Source organism: Gouania willdenowi, chromosome 16, assembly GCF_900634775.1.
Source record: "Gouania willdenowi chromosome 16, fGouWil2.1, whole genome shotgun sequence".
Taxonomy (NCBI): domain Eukaryota; kingdom Metazoa; phylum Chordata; class Actinopteri; order Blenniiformes; family Gobiesocidae; genus Gouania; species Gouania willdenowi.
This window is the reverse complement of record NC_041059.1, coordinates 39,772,279-39,785,190: the sequence shown is the minus strand read 5'-3', so window position 1 is coordinate 39,785,190 and position 12,912 is coordinate 39,772,279. Positions and strand designations below refer to the sequence as shown.

Genomic DNA, 12,912 nt, shown 5'->3' with positions numbered 1-12,912 from the left:
CCAGAACTAAAAGGAATGGGTACTTCTATTTCTGCCATAGGTGTATATACATTGCATGATTTGCACTTAACAATTTCTTCTTTAACCACTCGTTTAATGGAACCTGTCCTCCCTAGTTCCATCCATGTCCTGACTCCAATTGCCGTTAATAGGCCGAGGAGTGTCAATATCAGAAAGATTACAACGGCCTTACTGATTATCCCTATTTTTGATTTTTCATCCCATCTCCGCCTCCATTCCTTTCTTTTCCTATTCTTTTCGGCTATGGCGTAAGGTTTAAGTCTGTTTTCTTTGATATCCTTGATATAATCTCTTTCCCATAATACCTTTCTAGCCTCCTTATCATAATGTCTTTTATTCCAAATTAGGTGGAGCCGTTCCATTCTTCCGATGGGCTAACCTTTTTCTCTGTAATGAGAATAGCACCACAATTATTTCCTTATATTATTCACATCTTTCCATTTCTATTTTTATCTCTCTATATTTTTTTTTTTTTTTTTTTTTTTTTTTTGACGCTATTCATTATCAGATTCGTTTTCCTGTGGTCTTTTTACATCTCTATCTTCACTAAAGACAAGCTTTCTCCTCGATCCTTCCTTTTCCTTATTATTATGTGCATTCACAGGAGCATCCACCCAAGTCTCCCTTGGTTCAATTTCTGCTCCCGTGAGGTCATCATCCTCTGTTTGATTTCTCCTTTTTGTCCATTCCGTTAGCCACCTAAGCCTCTTTTTCTTATCTTTTGGAGCCACCCGCATTAATTTTGATGTCCTGATTATTCCACCGCAGACCCATGCTTTAGCAGCTACAGCAATGATCTGACTCATGTTAGATTTATTTTCTATGCATCTTTGAGTGAGAACCTCCATAATTAAATAAAGATCCTCATATCTCTCTTCTGTTTTTCTCTTATCTTTTCTTTTTCCTGTCACTTCAGACCCCACTAAGATACTTAATTTACATTTTATCACTTGAACCCTCATTGGGTCCCCAGCCGGATTCACACTCCCCGTTGTTATCCAATCTTTCTGTGATGCACTTAGCGTTTGAGGCGTCCATTCCTCAATTTTTCCTCCCTCCTTTTCCTCCTGCAGGGCTATAATCATTTCTCCTAGCTTTTCACCTATGTTTGTGAGTTCTACTTTATCTTTAGCAAACCTCCGTTTAGTTTTAGAAATTCGGCAGGCCCCAGCCAACTCCAGTCCTACCAATTTTCCTTCCGGCTGACAGTCATATCCTAACCTCCTGTCCTGTCTTCTACCCATCCATCTGAGACAGAAAACTCCTTCCATACACAGACAACACTTCCCCGGCTGATACTCTCTCTCCATGGGAAGAGAGCCAGGAGAATGTCCTGGGAACAGTACACGTACCATCATCATCTCACCCCAAAGAGCAGAGCATAACCAATCCCATGGTCAATTGGGCTCGGTCCGGTAAGACCTGGTAAAACTCATCAACCTCCGAAGGGTGATACGGAACCTCCCAAGTGGGGAGAACCGCTTCTTCCACCACAGTTTTTGAAGTCATAACTTCGGAGGCCCTGTTGGAATTGTGTCCCAGCCTATCAATCCCTTTTACATCATTATTCCTTAAACCGCCTTTTAATTCGGACCTGCTTGGGGTGATATTTTTCCTCCATCCGTAATGTATATTACGTTACCTTCCTGTCGGTCGATTACCCGGAATTCTTTTCCGTTTTTTATCCACCTGTCTTTTGCCTGTAACACAGGATAATTCTGGGTCAATCTGGTAACTGTTTTTGATGTTTAGGCTGGCTTAATATTTGGTTGATGTAAAATAAATTGTCATGGCTCCACCAGTCTTTCCCTATCGCGGCTATTGCTTCTTTCGCTGATCTAACAGCTCGTTCCGCAACACCGTTTGTATTGGATTGGTATGTGATCGCAAGAACGTATTCTATTTGAAGATCATACAACAGTTTCTGGAACTTTGACTCAGAGAATATTGTGGCATTATCACTTTTTATTTCTGTTATTGTCATGTTTCCCTGTAGATATGACAGCGAGCATTTTTCTGCCTCTTCTTGTGTCTCAGGCATCAGGGGAAATATCCTTGTATTTCCTCCTGCGTTATCTGCTATTACCAAGAACTTTTTATATATTATTTATTTATTTATTTATTTATTTATTTATTTATTTATTTATTTATTTATTTATTTTTATTTTATTTTTTATTTATTTATTTATTTATTTATTTATTTTTTTTTTTTTTTTTGTTTTATTTTATTTTGGTACAGCCTGAACAGGCATCAAGCAAGGCGGTTCATCTACTTTTCTAACGACTCCGAGTTCCTCCAATTCCGGTATTGTTTTTGTTTTCCTGGCATCGTTCCCCTAGTAACATATGGCTGAGTTTTTATCATACCTACGTCATTCTTGAATTTTGCCACTTCTGCTTTTCTTAGTATGCCTATTATTCTTTCTTTATCACTTAATTCAGATTTATCTATTACGTTTTGTAATACTTCTGGAATTATTATTTCTTTCATCCATCTTACTGGATTTCTCTCCAGCCAGTCTATATCTTTAAAAGCCAACAGTGCATGGGGACCTATCAAGACACCCCTGCCCCTAAATTTTCCTATTGGCATGGTGCATTCTTTCCCATTTGCTAATTCCACTAAGGCATATTTATTCATGGGTTCTGTCCAAGGCTCTAATAAGATGGACATATTTGTTCTGTGTCTGATGTAACCCCCTGGAGTTCTCGTTTATCTTTAGCCACCCTATTATATCATTTTCGATTATTTCTCACCCCGGGAGCGTTACTGTGCTTTGCTCCTTCCTGCCCGAGGAACTACCTGATAGTCCTTTATCCACTTCATCTTCCATTCTTCCTTTTCATTCATTAAATTGTCCCTCTCTGCCTTTGTCATTTTCTGAAAATCTTCGTCCGACACTCTCGGACAGGCAGGTGCTCCTTCTTTTATTCCTGAATTCCTTGGTTTCTGACCCTTCTGAGTCTCCCGTAACCTCTGTCCCTCCATTTGATTCTTTCGCGGAAAATACCCTGGTATCTCAGGCCTGATCTGATTTGGGTTTCCCTTCCTTCGACCTCCCGCTGTTGAATTTAGCCTCGGAGAGTTTTCTTCCCTGTGATTCCCTTGATATGTTTGTCGTGGTGCAAAAGAGCTCTGTCTTCTTGATGTTTGTATTATTTTTGTTACAGACCCTGTTTCATAGTCACTCACCCAGGTGACATATGCGTATTTTCGTGGCATTTCAAATTTTTCTGTGGTGCTATTTATTATTTTTATCTGGCCATTATCAGTTGTGAGTCTTAGCTCCTCTTTTTCTGGTAAATTAGTTTTTTTCTCTGTCGTCATCATTAGTTCTTTCTGTGGTGGGGGGGAATGTGGCGTTTGGACAATTTCATCATCCCCCTCCTCCGAGCTTACTTCTATCGGGTTGTTGTCTTTTTCTCTGGGGGGGTGAAGGCTTCCTGAGCTTCTATAAGCATTAATTGTCTCCTCTCGCTTTTTCGCTTCTTCTTCCTGCTTTTTTACAATCTGGTCATAATGTCTCAATTTTTTCTCCACATAGCTCAACTCTTGTCTGTACTGATCGACTTGTTCCTGGAAAGATTGTTTTTGCAATTCTAAAGCTGATCTGTTTGCTATTTCTCCTTCCTTTATTTGGATGTTCTTTTTTATTTCTAATATTTGCAACTCCCTGAGATGTCGTTCCTGATTCCCTTTTTCTTTTTTCCGCCTTTCCTTTTCAGCATTCCTATGCTCTTCCTCAGCCGTTTCACATCTTAATTTTAATTCCTTTAATTCAAACTCAAGGAGAGCGTCTCTTTCTCTGCTCTCATTATTGCTCGGCCCTGTCACATCTCTATACTGATGATAGGCTTCTGCAGCTCTCCTCTCTAACCACATCTGTTGTGCATTATCCTCCCTGAAAGGCACAAGCCCTTCATCATCCTCCTCTTCACTCCCGGAGCTGCCTCCCTCATCCTCAGTAGTTACTAAGTATTTACTACTTAGACCTCCGTCTCCCTCTTCTATTAGTGCATCTATTATGCCCTCGTCTGTGAAATAAGGGGCTGAGGGAGTAAGAGGCATTATTTGTGTAATTATTGTACTGTACGGCGATGCTCCCGCTTGTGGTTCTTCATATGGAGGTGGCTTTGCTGTTTTTATTTGACCCTTGCCTCCGTCTCTTCCTATTGTATCAGACCTTGCGCCCCTCTCTGCTGATTTTGACCTTGGCCGCGTCTTTGACAACACCTTTAATCCTTCTATTTTGTAGCCGAGGTCCTCCTCAGGTATTTTTGCTATTTTTGTATGATGCAGAGACAGGAGGGTGTTTGCTTCTTGAAATTTTTCTCTGGTTTGTAGGACCCATATAATTCGACGTCCTGCACCTTTGCTTAACCAATTCCTCATAGCTTCATATATCATTATCCTGGCCATATTGTCGGGATATCCGAACAATCCGTCTCCCCACGTAGTGGTTACCACTGTTTTTGTTTCTACCGCTTCGAAGACAGCTTCCAATGTTTCTCCTAATTCGTCCCAACTTAATTTTGGATCTTTATCATAAAAACGAGAGTAATACCCATTAACTATCGCTATTACCCCATCATTTTTAATTTCCTCTTTTTCTATCCTTACTTCGTTTGCCGTTTTTCTGGAATACTTTCCTGTCTTAATATCTCTCCTGTTTATATCCTTATTGACTGAGATGGGCCATCGTGTGGCTACCCATCTTGCTACTCCGCCACCGTCTTCCCCACTGGGATTTCTCGGGTTTAGAATAGTACATTTTGGCCCTGATATTTCTGCCACCAATGTGTCTCCTAGGTTTGCTCTTACTGTTGTAATCACGTCATTGAATCTCACGGTTTCAATCTCTCTGCTAAGTACCCTAGTACCGGTGGAGCCTGTTGACAATCCTTCTGTCGAAACTCTTCGAACAGGAGAAAAAAATGGGGAGGTAACGCCCTCCGCCATTGCTTTATCTTACGTTCGTGTCAAAGTATTCCCGTAAGCGGAGACTGAGGTATCTCCTTGAGAAGAGGGCTTCAATAGCCTTTTTCCCCTCTGATTACACGCGTGTTTGAATAGGCTTACCTCAACCTGATTCTTTTAATAAAGGAAACCTTTCTGATTTCGTGTTCAAAGTGTTAGACCTCACACTTCTAATCTCTCACTCTTTTTCTTTGCACACTCTGTCCAGGGTGATCAGGTCTGCCAGAGTAACAATTACTAAAGAGCTGGAGATTTTTCCACTACTTTCGTACTGAGTTATCCTTTATTCCTCATAGGGTGAAAGTCAATCGATTCACCCTCCTCCTACCAAGCAGTATGGTAGGGAAATGAGACTCTCTCTCTACTCCTTTATTTAGGGACACTCCGCAGGTTTTCTAATTAGACTCGGTACTCGTTTTATTTTTCCCGGACTAACAGGTTAACTTGGTCGTGCCTCACGTATGGGCGCCATGTCGTTAGCCCGCGGGACTTTATAACGGTAGGGGATCTAAAACTGCCGTTCTTAATACAAGAATTCCCCCTCTACCTTGTCACCGAGGCTGGCTGCCTATCCTTTATTATTGTTTTCTAATAAAAGATAAGACTAATTGTACCTCCTCTTATAGGAAGTCTAAGAGTCGTCTCGCTATTTTGTGGGATTGATATTAAGACCCACCGAGTGTAGGTCAAAGCTGGAAACAATTCTTTTTTACAACAGTATGAGCTAGCCCCCCCCCTTTCCCTTCTCTGTGAGGAAAGGAGCCGAGGGGGCTTTCACTTACCAGAGGTCTAGGAGTGTATCTTTTTCAAAACCCGGGCGCTGTCTCAGGTGGATGATTGCAGGCGGTTAATTTACTCAAGAAGGCTTCTTAATAGTTAATATATTTTATTAAAGGTTTCACAAAAATTAAACAAAAAGAAAATCAAAAGTCAATCACAAGTTTCAAAGTATCAAAGTCCTGAACTGACAGCCGACAAGAACGGACAGGGGCCTGCCGAACAACCAGAATGTCCGTCTCTAAAAAGCTCTCCCTCTAAAAAGCTCCCGTTCTTAACAATCAGTGAGATATATATAGCAAGAAGCGTGGCGTGATAGTGTGTCATAATTCATGCCCTGACCGCCTTAGCGAATAGGAAAAGAGAATACAAGTTCATTTTTTTTTCAATGCCTTACTGGTGTAACAGATGCTTCAAGTTCACTCAGATGTCATGGCATACAAGAGTACAAAAGGTTATGCATATATGCAGATGTCATGGTTCAACGGGAGTACAACAGTGTAAAAGGTTGCACAAGGCGTTTTAGCAAAACACAGTATCCCTTTTTTTATGAAAATAGAAGTGTTAGCACCAGATGGTCATAACTTTTCTTGTGTAACATTTTTCCTATCATTTTTTATAATAATGGCAGTTTAATAGGCGTGACACATCAGGACAGGCATATAGCTGTAGTGGTTAAATAAACACTTCTTTGCAAAATAATGAATGAATGATTAATACACACAACGTACAACAAATACATTGGTCTACAATACATTGGTCTACAATACACTGGTCTACAATACATTGGTCTACAGTACATTGGTCTACAATACACTGGTCTACAATACACTGGTCTACAATACATTGGTCTACAATACACTGGTCTACAATACATTGGTCTACATTACAGTGGTCTACAATACACTGGTCTACAATACATTGGTCTACAATAAATTGGTCTACAATACACTGGTCTACAATACATTGGTTGACAATACATTGGTCTACAATACACTGGTCTACAATACACTGGTCTACAATACATTGGTCTACATTACATTGGTCTACAATACACTGGTCTACAATACATTGGTCTACAATACACTGGTCTACAATACACTGGTCTACATTACATTGGTCTACATTACAATGGTCTACAAGACATTGGTCTACAATACACTGGTCTACAATACACTGGTCTATAATGCACTGGTCTACAATACACTGGTCTACATTACATTAGTCTACAATACACTGGTCTACAATACACTGGTCTACAATACATTGGTCTACAATACATTGGTCTACAATACACTGGTCTACATTACATTAGTCTACAATACATTGGTCTACAATACACTGGTCTACAATACATTGGTCTACAATACACTGGTCTACAATGCATTGGTCTACAATACATTGGTCTAAAATAAATTGGTCTACATTATATTAGTCTACAATACATAGGTCTACAATACATTGGTCTACAATACACTGGTCTACAATACACTGGTTTACATTACAGTAGTCTACAATACACTGGTCTACATTACACTGGTCTACTCTACATTGGTCTACAATACATTGATCTACAATACATTGGTCTACATTACACTGGTCTACAATACAGTGGTCTACAATACACTGGTCTACAATACATTGGTCTACAATACACTGGTCTACAATACATTGGTCTACAATACACTGGTCTACAATACACTGGTCTACAATACACTGGTCTACAATACATTGGTCTACAATACACTGGTCTACATTACATTGGTCTACATTACATTAGTCTACATTACATTGGTCTACATTACACTGGTCTACATTACATTGGTCTACATTACACTGGTCTACATTACATTGGTCTACATTACATTGGTCTACATTACATTGGTCTACATTACATTGGTCTACATTACATTGGTCTACATTACACTGACATGTTACTGGGTTTATCTTTAGACACGTTGATCCTAAATACCTGTTCTAGGTATTACCACTCACTCCTGTCCACAGTCACCACCATTATAGATAAGCTTCACACTGGTCACCAGACTGGATTGATTACACAACATAATAAGCACAATATACACAACTACAACTTCACATCTCACTTTAAAATAATCAACTCTTCCCCAACCTTTCTATTGCCTGCAGAAAAAAGGTGATTTAGCTCAGGTTATTTATCAGTTGCATACACAGTTATGCTAGCTTGTTATGGAAGGATGATTGTCCAATCCATGACTACGTAACTCCTCTAACTTTTATCAAGTTAATGTAAGTTAAGGACCTGATAGAGGTCTTGTCCCTGCTGGCCAGGAGGTTGATTCTTCTAAGATGGAAGTCTCCAGCCCCACCTACACATGTACTGGATTAAACTGGAAAAAAATAGGTTAACCCTGTTTGTATCTGAGAGGTCCTTTGCAAAAAGTTGGAACCCTTTATTTTTCATATGTCAAGAGCACAAAATGTCATCTTTATATCTTGACTGTTGTTTATTTTGTCTTGTATTTTATTTATTTCTTTATTTATTTATTTATTTATTTATTTATTTATTTATTTATTTATTTATTTATTATTATTATTATTATTATTATTATTATTATTATTATTATTATTATTATTGTTATTATTATTATTATTATTATTATTATTATTATTATTATTATTAAGGGAATGTGTGCCAAGGGAGGGGTACAGTGGGAGTGAGGGGTTTAATTGTTTGTATATGCAAAAAGAAAAAAAAAGGATTTTGTCCAAAAATGTATGTGATAAAACTTGTTTGATGACTCAATAGAAAAAAAAAAAAAAAAGTTAACGTAAGTTGTTTTTTATTAGGTGAACATTTTTCACGTGTTAAGAAATAACCAGTGATAAAAATGAAAGGTTTGAATTTGTGGCGTATGTCCTATGGTAGGCCAGATAAGACCTATTTATTGTGTACTTAAGCTAACACCTATTTAATGGTTACAAATCTTTGTTTTCCATCACATAATGATTAATAGGTTAAAGCACTTGCTGTGCTCTGCTGCTTTGAAGAGAAAACATGATGTCATGGTATTAGTGTGTGTTTTATTATCAATAGTGAAGTAAACTTATCTTGAGCAGATTTTGCGTATTTTTCTGGTTATTGTCTGAATATTGACATCATATTTGTCCGTTACCAATAGCAACAACAACACAGCCATGACACCAACATTCACAAAGAAATCTCTGTAGTTGTTATTAGATCGTTATGGGATGTAATGCAGCTCAGGTGCAAATGACCTGCAGATTTCTTTGTTCACAATATAACTGAAATGTGAAAAAATCATTGTTTCACAAATGCTCATCTTCTCTTGACAGATGTACTTTAACATCTGTCCCCTGGGCCAGCTGTGGACAATTCTGCTACCCTGACCACTGTACAGCCAAGTAATGCAGCCTCAGCATCCTCTCCCTCATACCTGGGAACGGTAAATGAGACTTTTGGAATGGTGCTCAGTTCCCCCACAACGTCCAGAGAGAAGGTGCTTGACCATTGGTTAACCCAAGACAAACAACCTCACATTGATGGCAAAGAACTCGCTGCGGAAATGCAACATTTTCCACATTTACCATCAAAGCAAATGACGACCATGGACCTCTTGACCTTCTTGCAGGAGAAGCAGCTGACTGAATCTCTGCCACACTTCCTGTGACAGTGGCTGCTGCTGAAAGGAGGTTTTTTCCAAACTAAAACTCATAAAAACTTACCAGAGATCAACAATGGCACAAGAACTTCTGTCTGGACTTTCTGTTATTAGTATCAATCTGTCTCACAACAGCTGATTTATGATGATATTATAGATGAGTAAGACTTTTGGTTGATAAAGTATATTACGGAATGTTTGTTTTAAATTCTAATTTATTCTATAATAAACATAATTTTTACAATTTTGTTAATGTTGTTCACAGGCATGTTTTAGATTTAAAATGGAAAAATTCTGTTATAAATGTCAAGCTGTGTTTCAATTTTATTAAAGTGTGTAAAAAATGCTTGTTGTGGCAGAATTGGTTGCAATATGAGGGGCACCAGAAGAAATCTAACGTAGGGCACCAGATCGTCTAGGGCCGGCTCTGGCAGTGTTTGACCAATCACTGCAATGGAGAAACCTGACAGGGCGACAATAGAGGAACAGCTTATGATCCTAAACAAATATAGCTAATCTAAAACCATGATGACAGCAAAGAGCAACAGTGTTAGTGCAGCGCACAGCAGGAGGGATTGGTTAGGAGGCGGAGCTTTTATACTCGCTCAGATCTGATCCATTTCATAACTTGGTCTCGACCAGGTTTGATGTTCAGCTTAAGTTTAAAATGATAAATAATTCAAATCCATAATTCAGACCAAAAACAACACAGTTGTTACAGAAAAGGCAGGAATGATAGAACTCAGACAGGAATCTGCTGACACTGTTAATGTGTAAAAGCGTGAGATTATTTATATTAATCCATTGGATGATAAACGGACAGCACTTTATTACAGCACACACGTGTTTCTATTCAAGTAGACCTCTATTTATCACACACACATTGGGATGAGAGCACATTTTTTACTGTAGTATGTTCCTGCTGATGCTGTCAGCCTCACTATAGCATGTGAATGAATGAATGAATGAATGAATGACTTCACCCGTCCACGCATACGCTGACACAGGCTTCATCATTGACTGTAGATCAGTCCATCAGATGTAAATCTATATCGTTCCCAAAGTATGTCATTGGTAAATGAAAGGATTGCATTTATCATTAATAATCTTATTTCCTAAACTCAACTGTCAGATCTGCACCAACCAGGATCATCTATCAATGGGCAGGTCGTTCTCTAAGAGATCTGATTGATCAGGAGGCGGAGCTTTAGGACTTGCTAAGATCTTAGCCAGAACAAAACCTGGTCCCGACCAGGTTAGTCGTTCAGCCTAAGTTAACATGGTGATTTAGCTCCGTAAGATGTTAGCAATCTTTGTAGGACAGCACACACTGATTAAATCCCAGAAGTTTGTGCGATAAGAGGTAATCTAGCTTTGTAGTACACCCCCTTTAAGACAGCACTGCATGTTTTGTTATTGCAATTAAATAAATGAATTTATTTAATTGTATAATTGTGACCATCACCAACCCTCCATAAGGTAGAGATTTTTGTTTTTTTTTGTTGTACTTGTTTACTTTTAATGAAATTTCCATATTTTGTCTTTTAGTATATGTTTTACTCTTTTTTTGTGTGTTTTTGTTGTTGCTATGGGTATTTTCCTTTCATTTTGTGTATTTTTCTTCTCATTTTGTGTGTTGTTTTATATTATATTTTTCTATATTTCTGTCGTTTTGTTAGTTTTACAGTCAATAAAACAAAGAGCCCAACACGCTCGCGCTCGCGCACACACACACACAGTGTTTATCAAATTAAGACTCTTTTATTGTGTTCACTTTTATACACACGGACAGTTATACAGACGAACACAAGGTTCCCTTTGAGACAAGGGTTGGTCTCAAACACACACACAAACACACGCGCATTCACGCACCCACACGCACACACACTATGGGGGTGGATCCACATTCTAAATTCATGGGCACCAGTCACTCAAACACGTACCCTGCGTCTGCAAAGATGTCTGCAATCTAACCAACGTCTGACACTACATCTACAATTTCCACAGACTTAATGGGTACACGGGCATAATGCATAAATCACGTTAACGCGCTAACATGTTTGCAGACGCCGCACATACGCCACACCTGGATGACACCTCACACACATAAATATATGAGTCACACGTAGACGCAGGTGTGACGTGAGTGAAGCTACAGCAATCAGGCGCCGAGCACCGTCTGCGTGACATGTAAACACTTCGAAAAAATTGCTAGGCATGCAGGCGTGTGGGTGTTGAGTATGGGGGATGCATCCATTCTATTCTATGGCTCCACCTCCCATACTCACTCATGCCACACCTGCCACTACACCAACTACTTGAATTAGGTAAGTTTAGTGAAAGTCAGGCAGGCAGGTACACGTGTGTTAGACTGGTGCACATGAATTAAGAATAGATCCACACACACACACACACACACACACACACTGACACACACAGAGGACACACATTACTAAGACACTTACTAACCACCCAACACAGTTTAGGCATCTCACGTCGACATCAACAGAGTGGGAGGGGCTTAAAGTGCTAATAGAAGAAGGAGATAATGACACTGCATAGTTCACGGGGTTTGGATGTGAGCAGCACAAACAGCACGAGCAGGAAAATCAATCCCAGGTGGAGTTTACGCCATGGCTGCTGTAAATGTAGGATAATCCAAACGTCCTGATGCATAGAAGGAGTAACACAAGCTCTGCTCAGTACGGAGCAAAGAGGACTGGTGGGTGGGATGTCCTGATTGGCCCAGGGGCGTGGTGGAGCAGTGCTGGGGGGAGGGGCTGTGTCTGAAAGAGGGCGGAGCTCTGGTTGTGGTTTGTTTGGTGACTGAAAGAGCGTCCAATGGCGGCGGCTGCGACCGCTGCGAGGTGAGCGGGAAGAATCTGAGAGGTGAGAGATGGAGGATCCTTTACCAAGAGCAGCTTTACCTGCAGGAGAGAAACCATAGGTTAGCATGTGACGCACAGGTTAGCATGTGGCAAACAGGTTAGCATGTGACGCACAAGTAAGAATATGATGTAAATTTTAGCATGTGGCATACAGGTTAGCATTTGGCACACAGGTTAGCATGTGAGGCACAAGTTAGCAGGTAGTGCACAGGTTAGCATGTGAGAAACAAGTTAGCATGTGGCACACAGGTTAGCATGTAGCAAACAGGTTAGCATGTAACAAACAGGTTAGCATGTGGCACATAGATTAGCATGTGGCGAACAGGTTAGCATGTGTTGCAAAGGTTAGCATGTAGCGAACAGTTAGCATGTGTCGCAAATGTTAGCATGTGGTGAACAGGTTAGATTGTGGCATATATGTTAGCATTTGGCACACAGGTTAGCATGTGAGGCACAAGTTAGCAGGTAGTGCACAGGTTAGCATTTGGCACACAGGTTTGCATGTGAGGCACAAGTTAGCAGGTAGTGCACAGGTTAGCATTTGAGAAACAAGTTAGCATGTGGCACATAGATTAGCATGTGGCGA

The 12,912-nt window shown here is 39.8% G+C and overlaps 2 protein-coding genes across 2 annotated transcripts in view; one reads left to right on the top strand and one right to left on the bottom strand.

Annotated features, from left to right (window-relative positions):
* LOC114477622 (NACHT, LRR and PYD domains-containing protein 3-like) overlaps window positions 1-12,912 on the top strand; it is a 425,926-nt gene that overhangs the window by 126,766 nt on the left and 286,248 nt on the right. The gene's annotated exons all lie outside the window — the stretch shown is intronic.
* Window positions 11,184-12,912, bottom strand: part of znf385d (zinc finger protein 385D) — a 117,423-nt gene continuing 115,694 nt past the window's right edge. Inside the window, exon 8 of the mRNA XM_028470052.1 lies at window positions 11,184-12,365. Coding sequence (XP_028325853.1) covers window positions 12,138-12,365 — 228 coding nt within the window. The 3' untranslated portion in view covers window positions 11,184-12,137. The remainder of the gene's footprint in view (window positions 12,366-12,912) is intronic.